General features: G+C 42.8%; 1 protein-coding gene across 1 annotated transcript in view; it reads right to left on the reverse strand.

The window, feature by feature from the left end:
* MAP4K5 (mitogen-activated protein kinase kinase kinase kinase 5) overlaps positions 1-19,966 on the reverse strand; it is a gene marked incomplete at both ends in the record, with an annotated part of 67,686 nt that overhangs the window by 25,520 nt on the left and 22,200 nt on the right. Inside the window, 6 exons of the mRNA XM_082000950.1 lie at positions 466-538; positions 2,252-2,294; positions 2,389-2,436; positions 3,643-3,698; positions 4,839-4,903; positions 6,070-6,160. Coding sequence (XP_081857076.1) covers positions 466-538; positions 2,252-2,294; positions 2,389-2,436; positions 3,643-3,698; positions 4,839-4,903; positions 6,070-6,160 — 376 coding nt within the window. The remainder of the gene's footprint in view (positions 1-465; positions 539-2,251; positions 2,295-2,388; positions 2,437-3,642; positions 3,699-4,838; positions 4,904-6,069; positions 6,161-19,966) is intronic.

A 19,966-nucleotide genomic window follows, 5' to 3' on the forward strand; every position in this document is an offset into this window, starting at 1 on the left:
TTACAATGATATATTTGCCTATTTAATGTCTGTACAACATGGCATTTATCAGTAGAGATGACTAAAAGATAGTTTCAAATCTGTTTTTCTTCACAATTCTTTCTGCGCAGCAGAAATCCAAAAGACATTGTTCAGCTTATTCACTAAAAGTGTAAGAAGCTACTGAGAAACGGAATGACCATTAGGTACCCAGAAAAAGGGGAGAATGTTCTGCATTAATAAACTTGGGAGAAACAGCAATCCTACCTCAAATATCAGGTAGCTTGTGTTACAGTAACAGATCAGCTACAGTCAGTGCTTCCCAGACTTTTACCCTTTGGGTATTTTACTTGGAAGAAAGAATTTATGCAATTGCTATATATTTAAAAATATGTGTGTATACTTCAGTGTGTGTATTTTAGAATTCCTGGCATAAATGCAGCCTTAGCTTTGCATACAATCATAGCAATCAAAGTAATTTATTACCAGTAAGGGGTACCAATAAATGATTTCCTCTTTGCAATGGTGGCTGTTATTTTTGCTGCTACACCGAAGTCAGCTGGAAAATGAAATTATCATAGACTTAGACATCTCATTTTAAGACCCGAATTCTACTCTAGGAAGTATCACATTATGAAAGAACAATCACATTTCTCATCCAAATTAAAAATTAATTCAGCTTCAACAGTTAAAGATTAGTAATGAGATCAGCTAATGTCTTCACTGACATGACTTCAAATTGAAAAGATGAGTTTCTACACACAGTTCACTCACGATCCTGTTCCTTTCCTAGCTATTTTTCCATCTCACAATACAGCAACCAAGCAACCACAAAAAATTTAGTGGCTATTCAATTTAATATTCAAGAGGAAAAATAGCATCATGCTTTGGAAACGGTACTATTTCTGTGTTACTTATGGAGGAATGGCGGGGAGCCATCTGTTCTCGTTTCTGGAGACTCTGTCTAGGGGACAATAATCCCTTGCTCTCAGGGCTGCAGATAATCAGGTGGTCTTGCAGAGCCAAAATCATTTAAGTCCTTTTTATTTTTATTGCATTTGTAGTATGATAGTTGGAGAATAACTGTGGGCAAATATAACTAGCTTAGCAGGCAGAAGGAAGGTATCAGTGCAGAACCCAAGTTTAATGCATTTAGTGGAAGCTTTTACAAGTTTCAAGCTTTCATTCTTTTTTTTTTTTTTTCATCCTTCTTTAAAAAAGCCATACTTTCCTAGCACAGCACTCCTGGTTCACCACAGAGGATTAAGAGCGTTGAACCACACAGCTTTTCTGAAGAGCAGCGATGCAGCTAATGCACAACCGCCCTGATTCCAACACTGGAGACAGTAAGATGAGCATCCAATTCCTCCTCCCAGGATGTCTGCTCCCTACTTCCTGCAGGGCCCTGACTACACATAGACCTCTGAAGCAAGGCATCAGAGAAGCAGATTGGGGTTTTGAAGGCAGCGCACTCAGATAACAAGAGATATAGTTGCGCTAAATGCAAAGCGTCACTGGAGGAAGCCAGTAATACAGATCTCTTCTGAATTTTCATCTGTAGACCTCAGAGCGCTGGCAAAGGAGGAGAGTTCCCTCTTCTCCACCTGTGTGGAAATGCCCAACGTCATACACTGGGGTGGAGGCACAGCCAGGATCAGACCCCACATTTCCACAGGCTGCCAGGCTCAGGAGACGCTACCTCACACAGTGGATCCTTGGACGTTCTGAGGGAGAGCTGCCATTCTGGCTAGGAACAAGCACGTTGATATCCACATAACCCCAGCCTGGCAAATTCCAGGGAAATCTGGGAGGCTTCCAGGCTTGTTGGTTGAAAAAAGAAATTATCTGTAACTTTGTGATAGAATGCAAAACTTCTCATCTCATACATACACGAGCCCATGGATATGCACTTTCTGTGGTCAACTATTGCCCTAAATACGAATAAGAACATCCTACAGTGCAACACCAAAAGGTTTATGCCATAGAGAAGAATATCTAATAAAATTGACTGCACCAATACAGGAGACATGCTGTATTATGCTTTATCATTTGTAGAAAGCCTGATCTTTGCTTGTGCATGTGCTGCTCAATACAAAAGCTGAATGTTCATATTGGGAAGCTGTATCTACATTCTGGTTATCTTTTTGTCCTAGTGGAATGATAAAAGACAACTTGCTAAATCGAAGTATCTCAGCTGGTACTGTACTTTCTTTGATCCAATTACAATGTTCTCATTTGCTTTCTGTTTTATTATTAAATTCAGGCAACTTACCTAACTTGACATCTCCATGGTCTGTTAGTAGAATATTTGCACCCTAAAACATAATAAGTAGAAAGTTAAAATGCTTTATCAGGAATATTTTTCTGCACCAGAAAGTTTGAGACAAATTTCTCAAAGTTCCAAGTTACCTTTATATCTCTATGCATTTTGCCCTTCATATGCAAATAAGCAAGACCCTGTAAATAAAGAGACACAACGCTTCATTTTGTCATTTGTCAACATACTACAAAGCCAGTCCCACTTAATAAATTTAAGTTACTCAATGTATTTTATTTGAAAGTGGAGAAATTTGAGATTTGCAGATAAGAGGTACACTGGATTCTGCTCCTCGTCTCTCCCAGCTCCAGCCAATGCACGTGAAGACTCGATTAAACCAGTCACGGTGTAACATTTTACACAGATATGTGTATTTTCAAAACAAACCTCAAGATATGTCACCTTTTCTCTTTATTAAAATTAACTATTTTTGAAGTCCTGAAGGTTTCAACATGCAGGTGTTTAGCCTTTAAGCTGCCCTTCCAGCAATATGAGTCCCTGCAGTAAGAAGCGATCAGATTAGTTCACGGGTCTACACCCCTGCCTCCGGCAGTGACCAGTTCAGCCACCGCTTCGGGGAAAGGTGTGCGTCCCCGCGATTCTCTCATATATTCATATCCATATTTGTTCACAGATACAAAGAGTGGGGGGGAAAAAGCTCCTGCATCATTTTATCTCACATTTCTACAGTTATTAGCAAGCACAAGATGAAAGAGAATTTTCGTCATCTGGTTGCAGTATTTTTCCTCTAAAAATTATTAGAATTTACTGCCACAGATCAAGCAGGCAGTTTAAAATATGCCTTTTTTTCCCCTCCACATTATTCAGCTACTTACCCTTGCTTACTAGGTATTAGCTGTTTTCTGCAACAAAATTCAAAAATTTGTTCTAAACAACTGCTGCAATGAATTACTGTTAGAACAATGGATGAACATAGCCCAGAAACACTGTGGTCACAGCCTGTGAAGACCTGTCTTCCACAGTTTCCCTGAAACCAACAGGCTCACCGAAAAAACGGGTGCAGGACAGAGTTCTCAGTATTTTCGTCCTGCAGTGGGCTCCACAAGAGACCATCTGCTCTTGTGTAAACTCCTTTGCAAATTACAGCACAGAACACTGCTCTGACAATGATTTTAAGCAAATATTTGCACTACATTACTGAAGTTTCTTGCTAATTTTTCTTTACAATATGGAAACTAACAGATTAACCCTGGTTAATTGGTTTCAGCTGGATTCCCAATGCTTACAAATGTAAGTGAGGGTATTGCAGCCCTTTCTGAAATCATCTTCTGTATCTACTTTCTGTGGAGCAAACACTTTGCTGTATACCTGCAGAAGTACCGTACCTGTAAAGTTTCTCTGCATACGTATGCAATTTGTAACTCTGACAGAGGTCCTGTTACTGAAAACACAGATTAAAAAGTGTGTAAGTCTACAATATATAACATGCTAATAACATTGTGAAGCAACCAAAAAGTGTTGTCTCCATGCAAAAGCTCATTTTACATGAGCTGTATTTTTACACTGAGCTAAGGGTTTTGTTAGCTTGTTTTAAAGAAAGACTTTCTGTAAAAAAAACAGCACAATGACAATACTCACAGCAAGAAAAAAACCTTTTTTGACAGAAATCTGATTATTTTACAAACGACTTTGTAGTAATGTAATATTCTGTAGTCTGAGGAAGATAAAAAACAATAAAAGTGACTTGTGCTAATTTTTTAATATTAGAAATGGCAATGTTCTTCCTATACTAGGGCCTTGTTAGACCTTGAATTTTTTTACAGCTATTTGTACTAACTGGCTGAAAAATAAAGCAGAAAGAGCTCTGGTATTTGAAAACTGCATGTTATCATTTAAAGCAGAGGAAGTCCCCGAACTGCTTTCCCAACAACTCCAAAAAATCCTTCTACAGAATCAACAATTCTAGATGAAACCTCAGAGGGGAAAACAATCATAAAAGAGTGGTACAGTATTGCACAGGAGCAAGAATAGCAAGTCATTTCTATCCTTTAAAGATCAAATGTAGAGATTTCCCAGTAAATTACTGCTTCCTCACACCAGGTACAGTCTTCATATCCAATTAGTGTGATTTCTGGTTGTGAACTTTTTAGAGGTCTTTTTTCCACCCCTTCAGAAAGCAGATAACCTGCTTCTGCGTACGGCACTCAGAGGCATGGGCTGAGAGAAGCCAAGACACAGGCGAGCTCCCACTGTACAGCTACTGAAGAGCTCTCCACTGGAATAACTCAGACTCTTTGGGTCAGTCCCCTAAGCATCGTGGGGAAAAACAGTGTGATGATTAAAAACTAAAGCATGTTCCATCCTACAATGATGGGGTATTAGTCCAAAATGATGGTCACCATATTTGAGAAGTGCTCTCGACAAAATCTGTTGACTGTAGCTAAAAAACACTGTTCATGCCCTAAGAAAAAAGACGTGTGGTGCCTGGCCACCATCAACCATTCCCCATTAGTTTGCTTATTATTTATTTTTCTTCTTTGCAGAAAGCTTCTAAAAAATGTTAAAATAAGTTTCAAAGTACCATGGTAAATATCTTGGAGGGATCCCCCACCGCAGTATTCCATGCATATCCACAGCTTCTCACGGCTATCAAAAGAAAGTTAAAACACAAGCATCAGAAACGGATTGATCTGTGTACAGAACAGAGTTAATAATTATTAATTAAAGTATTTTCTACGGGGCTTGATCACTCTGTTAAAAAGACACATTTTGATATATGACTAGCAGTTACACGTTTTACATATTTTTAATAATCTCAATATAAATTCTTACCTATCAAAATGAAAATTTTATGCCAAAGTCCCTGAGAAATCTTTAAATGTTACCAGACCTAAAAGGTGTTGCTTTAACTCTGACCTCCTAACTGCAATGGAGAACATGCAGAAGAAACACCTGAGGTTTATCTGCTATCAGCAGGATTACATTAGATAAGATTGAAACTGCAAGTGTAGTGTGTCAAATTGAAATTACCTAATTTATATCTAAACAACTCATGGCCCCAAAAAGGGTACTGAGGATTTAGAAATTCAGCCATTTTGTCCCAGTTGAAGTCCATTTGGGCTGTACAGATTACCTAAAAAGTGCAGCTCTCCAAGAAATCTAAAGATGAAGCCTCGTAAAAAAAGACCAAGCAGGTGAAGTGGCGATATATATTCCCACAGAGCCAATTGATAAATGGCAGAGTTCCACAGAAATGGAAAGTATTCTCCAGCTTTCTGTATAACATTTAACGTGTGCACTTAAAGATGCAGCCAGCTGGCATCACCTTGCTTCTGCCTCTCAGAACGTCGCATCTGTTACACCAGAACTATGAAAAATGGTACTACCAGCAGCTCAGAGTTAGTGTTTTGCTCTTACAACTCACTGGATATACTTCCACAGCACACAAGACTACCATTAAATAAAACATCTAAAAGCAATTTTGCTCCAATGATAAATGATGAGCTAGTTTTAGATGAGAACTGATAAATGTTTAAAATCTGCCCTGCAAGTGAGTAGGGCTGGAGATGTTGCAAGAGTCTCTAGGGGAAAAGTTTCTTTCTGTTCCTAGTGATAAAAATATTCCAGCCTTTTGGCCAGCAGAGAAAATAAAGTATTAGTCACTTGACTTTTTTTTTTTTTTAAGCCAACCGGGAACCAAAGGGAATTCAACCTAGAGAAGAACATTGCGAGAGGATATAAGTACTAAATCAGACCGAGCACTGCTTTAGGAAAGAACCAGCAGAAACGCAGGTATAAAAAGTGGGATTTACCTGAGATAGCTCCCAAAATAGGCGACTATGTTGCAATGTTTGCATTCTTTAACCATATATATTTCCTGCTGTATCAATGAAAAGTCGTCTCCTGGAAAACAGGAAGCAGCCACAGTTACATCACACGCAACTGAACACTCAAGGAGATCTGAAGGTATGCACGTAACTCATAAAAACAAGCCATGGACCTGGACAATTGCTAAGCCCTTCACGAGGGCTTTCCAGCACACCAGCCTGTTCAGCAAGAGTCATCTACATACAGCATCCTTTCAGTCTCCATTCTTTATTACATGCTTTGCACGAGACACCAATATTTCTTAAGGAGCAACAGAGAAGGGCTGGCCTGGTGGCCTGAACATGATCCATCAGTTAAGACAGCTCAGCACGCACCAAGAGGGCTTTGAAAAGGAAGCCAAGGGGTCCCACGGTAAGATGGGAGCAGATGAGAAAACTCTGGAGCAGTCCCTCTATAGCCGTCAGACAGCCCCAGCTGGAGCTGATCTAGCTTAACTGGGACACGGCGCTCACAGCACAAGGGTCCCAGCGACAGAAGGAAAAATCCCTGCAAACTACTTCCAGAGCCCGCTGCCTGAGACTGGAAGAGCTCACGTACCATGGGCTCTTTATTAAAAGTACTTCATTTCAAAATGACTCTGATAGAGCATATGGCCTGCACGCCCACTCAGCCACCGCTGACTCAGAAGAGAAGCACAGAGTCCTCAACACGGACTGCCTTGTTATGAGTGCGTTTTTGGATGAAGACAGCTACATAAGCACATTTGCACATCCTAAATATCCTTTGGGGGGGGGGGGGGGAAATTATACTGAAAAATATATTATGGCCAGAGCAACAGCCTAGCATATTTCTGCCTCTATAATTTGAAAGGGTAAAAGCTGTCATAAATCAAAAATAATAATAATTTTATAGATATAATGAAGCAAACTAAGATATCTAAAAGCTAAACACTGATATACTTTTATTAAAACCCACTGAGAGAATTTCCAAACAGAGGATGTTCTCCCCAGAATCTAGAGCTCAAACACCGCAGCTCCCTGAAGCTCAGGGCAGGCTAACACCCAGCCCCGCGCTGGGGCACGCATCAGCTGGCTTCGGAGGACCAGCCTGCACAGCAGTGACGTAGCAAATAACATCAAAACCAGCCTATTAGTTGTCCTAGACGTGCGCCTGCTTTGTGACCAGGCATATATATATACACCTTTATTCTGCCTTCGGCATGAATAAAACTCTGTAACAGCTTGCAAGACATGAAAGACTAGAATTTAGATAAAGGTTTTAGGTTTTAGATAAAATGCTGCTCCAGACAGTATGGTAGCTACCATATTTTTGTTTAAAATTTCACAAGTAAAAGTTATCTCCTACTATCAAAGTCAGGGATGTGCAACCCAGAAAACACGTACTGCTTTGTATTGCACCCCTTAATTTATATTATTTTGACAGTCCAAGAGGTCTCTTTGGATTTGCTGCAAGTTCTCTTTGGATTCTTCACATGTTTATTTAACAAGCAACAGTGTAGCCAATATTTTAAATAACCTCTTTAAAAATATATGTCTTTATTAGCTGTGCTTTGAAGCAACTTCCCTGAGCAATGATGTCACTGGTGCCTGCAGGACCCACAGCAGCCAGTACTGATGTACAGCCCCGCGGCATTAACCATCCCTTTGGAAACCCTGGCTCTCCATACATACACCAGTAGAATCACAGAATCGTTAAAGTTGGAAAAGACCTCTAAGATCATCAAGTCCAACCATCAACCAACACCACCATGCCCACTAAACCATGTCCTGAAGTGCCACATCCACATGTTTTTTGAACACTTCCAGCGATGGTGACTCCACCACCTCCCTGGGCAGCCTGTGCCAATGTTTGACAACTCTTTCTGTGAAGAAATTTTTCCTACTATCCAATCTAAACCTCCCCTGGTGCAACGTGAGGCCATTTCCTCTCATCCTGTCGCTGGTTACTTGGGAGAAGAGACCAACCCCCACCTCATCACAACCCCCTTTCAGGTAGCTGTAGAGAGCGATGAGGGCTCCCCTCAGCCTCCTCTTCTCCAGACTGAACACCCCCAGTTCCCTCAGCCGCTCCTCATCAGACTCGTGCTCCAGACCCCTCACCAGCTCCGTTGCCCTTCTCTGGACACGCTCCAGCACCTCAACGTCCTTCTTGGAGTGAGGGGCCCAACACTGAACACAGGATTCGAGGTGCAGAGATAGCCAAAGAAGTGCCAATTTGGTATAACAATTTTCAAATTATCACAACCTTTATGTCTCAATGATTACCAGACTTTTACTTAAGAAAATAACTATGAAATCCAAAGGTCAAAGGGAACATACATGTACAAACACATCCCTGACTGATTTCAGTAAATCCTCAAGGGCTTCTTGAAGTTGAATTGTATGGAGAAACACTGCACTGGGGCAGGAAAACATTAGTAGAAGAGTTTCAAATGTCAAGAGTCTTTTTTTAAACACAAGTTGTATTTTTTTTAATCATGAAAAAAAGAAAAGGCAACACCATTTCCATAAATTTAGCACAGACTTCACACTGTGCTTGCTTTATGTGTTACATTTCAGCTACCCTTCGCTTGAATTCATGCACCCTGCCTATAAATTATTACTATGAACAAAGGGGGTTTGAGTTTGAACCAGATTGATTCATTCCTCCTGTTTCTCTGACAAACTTCCTAAGAGAAATTGTTGCATGCTCTCAGATAACTCACTGGAGCATTTTAAAACTACAGAAGTTTTTCAAGAAAGTCAAACCTAAGCAAGTTTGATGGCAAAATGCCCCATCCCTGGAAGCATTCCAGGTCAGGTTGGATGGAGCTCTGAGCAACCTATCTAGTTGAAGATGTCCCTGCTCATGGCAGGGGGTTGGACTAGATGACCTTTAAAGGTCCCTTCCAACCCAAAGATTCTATGAAAAGCCTCCCACCTCTCACCAAAGGCGGTACCGCCTTTCTTGAACCCTACTAGCCGTCCATGAGTTCAGACTATCAAACGCCAAATACCCATGCCCTCTTCTTAAACTGCCATCTTCAAACCAAACAGTATCTTTGATATGTCAGAAGCAGCTAAATACTGTCACATGTGAAAATCATGACCAAGAAGCATCCCCACAACAGCAAAAACTTGTAGGCAGTGGCTGGAATTGCCCGTCAGTAGCACGTCGATTGGGCTGCCTAATGTGGAGCAACGGAAGTGTCAATTCTAGGAACCGTGACTAATGGGGAAAAATTGAAGGAAATACGGTGATTTGGGCTAGAAAAAGACTGACGGTAGAAACAGTAACAACCTTCATGCACATAGAAGATCTCAGGGGAGAGGGGAGAAGGGATAATCCATTCTCCAGTTTTATGATAGGACAATTAGCAATGGACTTAAACTATCTTAACTTACATTCCCTGTACAGATGAAAAGCTTTTCCTATCAGAGTAACGTCACAGCTTGAAGGGATGGGAAGCTGTGAAATTTCCCACCAGTGGAAAAAAAAGAAGAAAAAAAAAAAAAAAAGAAGAAAACACTGAACAAGTACCCATCAGGAGTGACTTAGGCTGATCCTGCCTGTAGTAGAAGGAGACTACAAAGAGAAGATGACCTCTTGATTTGCAATTAATAAATGAAGACTCTATGCAAGAAATTTATGCAAAAATTTCATTTTCCTACAGAAAAAGGGGGGAAAAAAGCTTTGGAAAAGGAAAGGGGGGTGCAATCTGAATATAGACAGGGATCTGACAGAAAAGTAGCAAAGAAATGGAAAGAAGAGGAGCGGTATCCATGAGAAAATATGTAGAAAATTATTCTGAAAGATCAGACACAGAGATAGGAAAGAAGATGTATAGTCGTTCAAAGATGACAAGAATGAATTCAAAACAAAAGAATTCAGAGTTTCCAGGCAGCTGGAGTATTAATCTTGGCAAGAGATGCTGGGATAGGGCAAAAATTAAATATCCTTGGATAGCATGAAAAAAAAGACGACAGTAAGATGAAGAATTTGTAGGAAATACTTCATAAGAGGGAGACAGAAAGATAAAAAGTATTAGATCAAAGGTGACAATATATACAAAGAGATTTTCATCTGTTTTAGTCATCAGAGATTGCTTGATGCTAAATAACATGGAATTGGAAAAATGTACTTTTTGTCTACTCACATGTTTGCAATTACGGGTTATGTGGCATGCTGAGCAAAAACGTCGTTTAGGGAACTGCTGTAAATCACCCGAGCAGCGTGGTGAGTCACTGCAGCTTGCTACTATTATGTAATTTCACCTCTGCAGCGAGACACACAGGACACAATAGAGCATTACAATGGAATATTCTCCTCCGACCACAGCCCATGGTCGAGGCTGCTCTGCTTGGCACAACCAGCTGCTTGTTCTCCAGCACAGCTAGCAGGGACGAGACTGCAGAAACTTGCAGCCATATCACCGTGTGATGCGATCAGGTCAGGGTTCAGAAGCTAAGCAAGGTAAGGCCTGGTAAATTCATGATAAATCTGTATTTAAATGGGAGATCATTGAGAGGACTGACAGCCCGTTAACAGTAGTGAATTATTCTATTTGCAGACACTACTTCTCACCTATGTGGAACTGGCACGTATGGATGCCCTACCAAGTTGCCCTAGATGGAGAGCATGTGTATCTTGGATTCACATACCCTACCCTGCAGCATGGCAAGGCTCAGATGGCTCTAGTGCCTATCACGCAGCACTATTAGGTCTTCTGCCTGACCTTGACAATTTTCAAGCAAGTTTATTCCTGGTCATATTTTCATGTGCTCCACTGACCGCTTTGAGTGGTCCCATCCTGCAAAAAGACTCAGGGCCACTTGTCACAACTCTGCCTGGGTCAGCTGTGAATCCCTTTACTGTCCAAAAGGCTCCTCAGGGGAGAAATTCATAGTTACTCATTTAAATTGGTTTATCCCGCATTACTTCAGTGCTACATCACCAGGCTGATGTGTGCAGGAGCAGAGGGAGGGACGGGCTGGCAGCGTCCAGGGCTCACATGCAACTGGGAGGAGAGAACTGACAGCATTCAGAGACATGCATGGCGTCACCAAAGGGTGGGATGGAAGCACTTACTAAGAAGCCAGATCTTCAAGGTGCCAGCCAGCCTGCCAGCACTCCTGCCCCAAGCTAGTGCCCTCAACGCGCAGTCCTCACAGGCCCGAGCACACTAGACGGAGACATCAGGCTGCCTGGCAGGAGGTGTGACATGCACTCCAAAGCCTACCTTCAAAGCCTCTCTAGGAGCTTGATTGTAAATACTTTGCAAATGTGGTATTTTTAACAATAGAATTAACATTTGTTATTTAGGTGGACGCTACTGTACGGGATGCTGAAGGACAACAATCAGGGTCACACCATCGCTGATGAGCCCAAACGCTCTCACTGTATTCGTACAACTTGCCCGAGAGACACCCGCCTCCTGAGTTAGCAGAAGCACCTATTGCCTCTGCTGGGACCATTCCTCAAATGTTTTTGATTTCAACAACCGAAGTTCCCAAACAGGGAGAGAAAACCCTGTGGGAGTGACAACTTTGCAGAAACCATTCAGTCCAGTACACAAACTCCACAGCTGTGCAATATCCACAGGTCATCAGCCCCTCTGCGTCGACTTCCACACATCCCCATGCTCATCAGTTCTCAGTCAATGACTCCAAACCAGTTTCCTGAACCTCGTGAGGGTTCAGTCTCTGCTGCCGGCTTTCCCAATATGCAGGCTTTTGCTAAGATTGGAGTTCTGCTGCCGGTCTTTCCCCATTACCCTCTCATTAAGTTTGACTCCTGAGATATTTTCCAATCCCTGTTTAGACAGCTTGACACACAATATGACTGACAGGATGCAAGGCATTACTGTAGCATCCTACCCTGTAGCTCTGACACATATAAAACTCCTGCTTTCTTCACCAGCCTGCAAACCTGCACTGATCTTTACCAGCCATTTTGAAATCTGAGAACAATCCTTTTAAAGTTTCACATCTTTAAGAAGGGGAATAATTTAAACTGCACTCAAGCATCCAAGCTGTTTTATCCATACCTCTTTTCTCAGGATTCAAGATACCTGCAGTCTGACAGAATTTCAATTCCCCAAACTTGAAGCTCAGAAACTTGATTGCAAGCACGAAACAGCTATTTGGAAACAATAATCTTTCCACCAGCAAATTTTCCTGCCAGGCATCTAGCTGCCAACTGCTAACCACGGATGGTACAGATTACCTCTCCACTGATATATAACATTACTGACGGCGACGTGCTGCCACGGCAGCACGAGCTCTGCAGTGAGTAGTACACCAGTGTTCGGAGTGGCTGGTCTAACACCCAAAACAATTTCCCCATATACGTGCTCTTCTGCCCTGCTTGGATTCTATTTATGAGCAGCCACGTCAACATATAATCTATATTCCTGTTCCTTAACACTTTCAGCTCTTTTCCTCTCTTATCTACTTGCTCTTGTACATCTCAACCTTTCATGATCCCATCTTTACTCTCCCTTCTCACCACTACATTTCACTCTATTTTTCTTCATGTATTTTGTCAGCGTGTCCTCTTAATTCACTGCTTCACAACCTGCCTTAACCCCAAGTGTCACACTCTGCATTGCCTTCCAACTAAAGTGTTGATCTTTCAGCTTCTTTCCTACTCATAATACCTCCCTCCCCCACCACAACCCCTTCTGCTGACCTTCTTCATCCAAGAAACTCTGTGTTTTAAGTGAGAGCTTACACTACATGGAAGCATGAGGTCACTCGCTCTGGATACACACATTTCTGAAAGAAGAATAGCAGATTATAAATGCATTATAAGTATGCAAATTAAAATTAGACCAGATTTCGAGAAGGTACATACAATTAAAAAGCTGGGCGCTCTACATTAGAAGACCACGCTGTCTCTGTGCTACTGTGTGTATGCTCCAAAGGCAGGCGGAGCAGCGGTGCGAGTCTGCGGCAGTACCATGCGGCACACAGCACGGCACAAGCAGGTGATGTCCAGCCTTTAATGGCTCCGGCACACTTGGAAACTCACGCGCTCAGCCCTGGATAACTCCTAGACAGATGCAGCGGCGCAGTAATGAGCTGCACACCCACCTCTCCCAAGCAAACGGTGTTCATGTCCCCTGGGGTTACGGTGATGCCAGCCTGACGGCACAGGAGGTGACAGCCAGCAAAGTAGCACGGGAATCTGAAGTGAGGGCTTCTGGTAGCACCTGACCAGCCGCTGCTCAATGCATAAAGCCCATGTCTATTTAAACCGTCATGCACAAGGGACGCGATCTCAAGCCCAACCAGGTAACACATCACAACGCAGTGAAGGTGTAAACAGTTATTCTCATACTTCTTCAACCGTAGGTGCTGTCAACAACAGTTCAACCCCTGCAGGCTTGGTTTAAATAAGCCTGGGGCTTGTTCTTCTCCATAGTTCATAGCCTCTCTAGAGAATTTATTATACAGAGAATAAGGCTGCATTGCCATAGTACCCTTCCTTCGGTCCCCAAAACAGCCAGGACTGACAGTGCAGATCTGCTGTGCTGCCGTTGTGGTTCAGAGGGGACAGACCCCCATCGCAGCCTGGCTCAGCCCCACAGCTGTGTTGCTGTGTGGAATACGAACCTCCGCATCTGAACCGTGAGGTACAAAACAAACGAACCAGACCTGGCTTTGAATGTACCGAGCACAGTACTACACACCTTTGGATGACTCTTTGCCTTCGTACAAAACCCCTTGAACGGTTCCACCTCCAGTTTAAGATCCAACCTGAAATAGGTAACTGGCTACTTCTGGCCTTTACAGGGGTCTCACATGGAAAATGCAAACATTGGACCAAATGAAAACCAGCAACGAGATTCTTCTGTAACCATGCAAAAGTACAGAGGACAACAGATTACCACCAGCCCTCTGAGTGTCAAAGGTCTTGGAGGGCACAGGTTATCATTACAGTAGTATTTAAAATGGCCATTAGTATATTTTAAAATATTTTGTTTATTACATTTTCCCAGGGAGAAAGTTCTGTGGCAGAAAACTCCATGGGCAAACAGTTACCTCTTTGTATTGACTCCCCTCTTGATTCATCTGCTAAACCCATAGAAGGAAGTGGCTTTAGTGTTTCAGATGGTTTTGGCTTCTATGCTGCTGAGTACAGTTGGATTAGTTTCTGAAATAGAACTGGCTCCCAAATTATTTGAAGCATTTGTACTCGGTGAATGCTGGGAAATGTCATTAGCGTGCCCTAATACTTTTGCCTAATGCTCTCCAAAGTCTATGCCAAAAAAAAAGTGAAAAACACTGACTATTTTGATTTTAGCAGCACAGCTTAAGTAACTGTGGTAGCAGATCTAGTGTACTGCCCAAAAATTCAAATAAATTAATGACAGTAACCTTCTAAGTAGAGTGTTTATTTCCTTTGTGTGGCAAACAGACAAAGAAAGGTAATAGCAGATGAAATAAAATATGTATTCATGTTGGGGTCTTGGCTGCAAGTTGGAGTCTCTTTGCCTACCAACTCACTCGCTACCTGCAGTAGATGAGGGAGTAACAAAAAAACCCACAATTCATCCTCGCCTGCCATTTCAGCAGTTTTGCTAGGTCTCCCAAAATATTATTGTGTGCAGTTTCTTGCAGCTTTATTTCAATGCATTCCTCACCTCCTCTGGGGCACTCTTTGCCTCAGAGTCTTTTGTCTTCTGCTCCCAATTCCCCGCCTATGTATTAATCAAGTGTTGAGTTTGGAGATCTTATTTTTCCATCTGCTAATTAATTCTCATCTATGAGCCACCTCCTCCTCCTCATCTCCAGAAGATGGTGTCTATAAATCACAAGCCTACTTCTCTGGTGGCTAACTTACAGAATTTATTACCAGTCTTTTCCTAGGTGTGCCCTATGGTCTGACAGGAGCTCGTGCTGGTGCTTGGAGGGGCTGCCCTCCCTGGGGACCACCACAGCTAGCTGCAACAGCTTCTGACCCTGGCCCGGCCCAGGAATTGATAGTGCTCTGCAAGTACAGTCCTACAAAGCTATTCAACATCCTTAAAATTAGTCAGAACATTGAAATGTGGGGGAGTGGGTTTTTTTTTAATCTGGAATATTTTGAAGTGCCATATCTTCCTGCAAAGACAGTAAGCTTCTGCATAGTCCAGCCACCCTGCAGAGGCAGTAGGCATCCCAGAGAAATAAAAATAAATAAATAAGTAAATAAATATTGTGAACCCTCTTAAAAACAAAACCAATCCCCAACAAGATCGCTGCCAAGAGGCTGTGGGTGTACATGCTATGGATGGAGATCAGGTTGGCAATGTTTAAAAGAAAATGTATTAAAAAACCCCACCAAAACCAACAAACTAGAGAAATCACTTCCCTGTGGCAACTCAGGCCAACAACATAATGACAGATGTAAGACATGGTCATCAGCGCTATTTAAAATGGGGTTCTCAGCAGTGGTGACTTTGGGCCGGAGTCTTGCACTTTCGCTGTAGTGCTTAAGCAGCGCCAAGCAAAGGCAGGGGCTGCTCAGCCTCCGGAGGTTCCTGCTCTTCCCTCAGCTCTAACGGCAGAGCATTCAGCCTCTGCTTCAGTCTTCAAAGCAGTTCTTCAAATGCACAATAAAAACAGACCCACTTCATTTGGATCAGGTGCAGCAACATGAACGCCTGAGGAAGCCCATCACTACATGAACAATAGATTAATACCATCCTTTTTCTGTCATTAAAGCATTGCTCTGCCCCATTGGTGGTTTGCTCTCACCGGCACCACCGCCCCGAACACTGGCCATATGGTCTCACATGTGCCAGGCAGGGGCTGAGGGATCCCACCCTCAGGGGGGAGGATCCACCACATTTAACATTGTCTTATCGCTGCAATCCACGTACATAAAACCAGCGTGGTTTTCTAAGGAAAGGTTCGTAGTCACAGTCACCCAGAGGCAGTGGTTTTAGCTTGTCCCCTGGGCCTCCCCACGCTTCTTCTCCCTTCAAAAACATCTCTTTGGCTGCACGGTGAAATGGATCACAGAACCAACCAGAATTAAAAATTAACCTTTGCCCTGAGTCAGGTATGGGGCCCTTCAGTCCTGCATACCGTCTCCAACACAAGATGCCAAGGAAGTATTTAAGAACAGACCACACAGGGATGCTTCCCCCAAACACTCTCCCCACCTCCAGAGATTTATGGCTCAGAAAAACCTCTCAGTCATAGATGGGATCTTTGTATTTAATAATCTTTCATGTATTTTTCTCTCACATAAATTTGTACAGTTGCTTTCTGCGCTTATGTAAACACAACTTAAATACAACAAGGAGTTTCACAGATCTTGCAGAGAAAACCACATTTCCTTGTTGCTCAGAACCTGCCTTCCGCTCCCTGCGCCCGCTGCCAGCTCAGTCCCCTCATCTGCTTTCACCTAAACACACACCCTGGGTACAAGGGACACCACAGCATGGGGACGGGATGAAGCATGCAGGGCCAAGAGAACTATCCTGCCCGTTGCTACATACTGCCTTTTGGTTCACAAAAGCAATCCTCAAACAAGAGGAAAACCCACGCTGTGCGCCGCATCGAATAATCACCGGGCAATCGGCAGTTCTGCTCCAAAGAGGTTACCACCTAAAGAAATCAAAGAGCTGAGGGTTGAAAGGACCGCTGAAGGAGTCAAAATGGCTTGTAGAGGTCACACTGGTGGGAGTTAAGGCCATGCCCAAGGTTTTGCCCACTGACCACCACTCTCTATGTCATATGATCATTAATTCTGGTGTGAGTAGGCAGGTTCAGAAACTCAAGACATTTATGTAATACCAACTGAGCCGCAGCCACTGATGTCTGAACTGTGTTGTGTGTATGAACCTGGCTTTGCAGAAGACCTTGCTGACTTTAGAAGAGGGGAGCTGCAACGGAAGCAATGGTATTACCAGCATGGCCTGGCTGCTCTTTGCTTTTTACCCGCATTGGTACACTTCAATGGAAACATCAAGAAAGAAGGAAAAGAAAAACTAAAGAATCAAGGTGAGCCTTTCTTTTCATTATCCACTGGAATTTTTCACATTTTTCCAACTGAAAAAAAAAACATTCAGATTTCAAGAACTTTTAACTGTTTAAAAAAAAAATAATCACTTGGAAATGAACAGCTAGGCTCATGGGAAATCTTACATCAAGCAATCCAAAGGGTTACATACTTTTCTTGGACATGGGAAACCCCAAATTAATTTTTCCATGATCACTTTTTACAAAACAGACTAGCCATCACCCTGAACACCAGGCAACAGAGTCAGTCTCACATGCTGTCTAAATCAATTCACGTTTAATTTATACTAAAAGCAGAAAGTATATGAAAATTTTCAGCAGAAATCCTTAAAATCACCTTGGAATACCTTACAGATCAGTAGGAAAACCAGCATCCCATGAGGAGGGAGACACAACTGCTGGTCTTCATTGTAAATAAGACAAAGATGGGTCTGAACTCCTCTTCCCCTATATTCTCTAACCACATGCTAGATGGGGACTCCCACAGCCTTCCTCTCCCACTTCATAACTGGCACTTCAGTCTCCCTGATAACCTAGCTCGAGAAAAAGGAAACAAGAGGTGGGGTGAAGCCACTAAATCATTCCATTTCAGAAATGTTCCCAACATTTTTCTCCCACGCCCCATTTTTCTTTTGGTAAAAACTGTTTTAGTGAATTAAACCAAATTCATGCATAGTTGCTTGACCATTTCAAAATGGCTGAAATAGTGAAAAATTTTAAGAGATTCCAGGCAAGATTGCTATCTTTAACAAACATTAAGGAATTTTTAGAAGACTAAAAAGCCCAACTGTAAAGACATTATCACTTTTCCCTCAAAGTTTTCATCTGGGATTTCACAACCAAGAAATATGGGGTGAGGCACACAGCACTAAGCATTGATTCTCCTGCCAAAGTTTTGAAAATTATTATTGAAGGGTAACAGAAATGTCAGAAAAATTTAGCTGGCCTAGAAGTCAGATGGATAAAACTAAAGTTTTATGAAAAATGAACATACTTACTGCTATTTAAAAGCAGTTTTCTTTGAATCTTTATTCATATGGTTAAGTTAAAATTTTTAAACATTTGGTTTCTAAGACTGACTCCGCGATCACTAGATATACACCACTGACCACAGAGTCCTCAGTGGGAGAGGAGCTGGTCAGTTGTCTTGGGTAAAGACTGTAGAATTTGAAAAGTCCTGCTAGCCCAGATTTAATAGAAATCTGGAAGAACTACAAAATACAACAGCAGGATGGGCAGAGCCATCTCTCAAGGCTCAGTTCCTGAGGGATGCATGTTTGGAGAGACTGGGAGAAGAAAGAAGAAGAAGAAGAAGAAGAAGAAGAAGAAGAAGAAAGGTTCCACTTACCAAAGACCTACAGACATTAGCAAACCCTTTGTGTTTAACAACCCATGATGCCTCCCAACCCGAGTGACTGAAAAGAACCAAGCAACGACAAGCAAATGAGACAACATATTTTCCTAAGCAAGAAAGAGGAAGATAGCACAGCCACTGCACTTGCTAGCAATGTACTGACACTGTGAGCTCCCCACCAAAACTACAGACTTTTAACACACAGTCATGAATAGATGCTGGTGTTCAGGGACCGGAGGTGTTTCAGTGCCAGTCGTCAAAACCTCGAATCACAGAAGGGGACCTCCAGAGGTCTCTGGTCCAATCTTCTGCTCCAAGCAGGACTAACCGCAGTAGTCAGGTCACGTTGCTCAAGGCCTTGCCCAGTCAACTTCAGAAAATCTTCAAGGATGGAGATCCTGCCACCTCCCTGGGCCCTGCCCCAGAGCACATACACTCTCCTCATGAAGAATTTTCCCCACGTCCAGCTGGACTCTCCCTTGGTGCAGCTTGCGCAGGCTGCATCACCCTTTCTCTGAGCACACCTGACAAAAGTCTGGCTCCAGCTCTTCTGCCAGTCTGACATGGAGAATGGTGGTTAGATCCCTCTTCAGCCTTCTTGTCTCCAGACTAAAAAACACTCAGTTCTGCCAGCCTCTCCAAAGTCATTTGTCTTTCCAGATTTTCCTCCACTTTTCCGGCCTAACGAGTCTGTGTGTATTCCCTGCAGCACTCCAGTCATGGAAGCCATCTCATTGCGCCTTCACAAATCCTGCTACTTTCTTAATTGTCCCTTAGTTGCTTCATAGGCTACCGGTGTCAGTCCACGAGCGCTGGGCAAGAACACATTCACAGGAGGAACCTCCCTCAGCCCCTGTCCCAGACAGCCAGGGCACTGAACAGACACAGCACAGCAGTTCAGGCAAACCACAACCACAGAGAGACTAACATGCCAAAGGGACACTGAAGAGAACTATACTAAGGAGGGATTTGAAAGGTATGCCAGAGACCAAGTAATGAGAGATTAGTTCTCTGAACAAATACAAGATCCTCAGGTGGGACTGAGTTATGACTGAGGAGATAAAAAGCTCCTCTCCTCATTTGCACTCAGGACACAATTTCTGATTTCAAGTCTCTATGCTGGACTCAGATTAGGCTTCAGCTCAGCAAATATCTCAGGCGGCAAGGGAGCTTCTCCTGTGTCTCCTGCTTCTAGGAGGAGTGGCAGAAAATGCATGGGGAAATGATAGTATGAGCCATCCTCCTCCCTCAGCACAGGTTAGAAAAAAGACGACACATTAAAAAGCACAGGGCTCTCTTTTTCCCAGTGCACCTTTGGTGGGCATTAGCATCATTGCCTGGTCTCCTCCCCCTTTCAACTCACACAGTCTACCAGCTCCCTACTGTCTCAGAGCTCACAATTTACCATCTGTCCTTAATCTTCTCTTTGTACTAACAACAACTCATAAGGCAGATAAGAACAAACGAGGAAACAGTGAGCAGGACGTAGCCAAAAGTAATGGTACATCCTAC

Source organism: Phaethon aethereus (assembly GCF_964289735.1).
Source record: "Phaethon aethereus genome assembly, chromosome: 5".
In the NCBI taxonomy this organism is placed as follows: Eukaryota; Metazoa; Chordata; class Aves; order Phaethontiformes; family Phaethontidae; genus Phaethon; species Phaethon aethereus.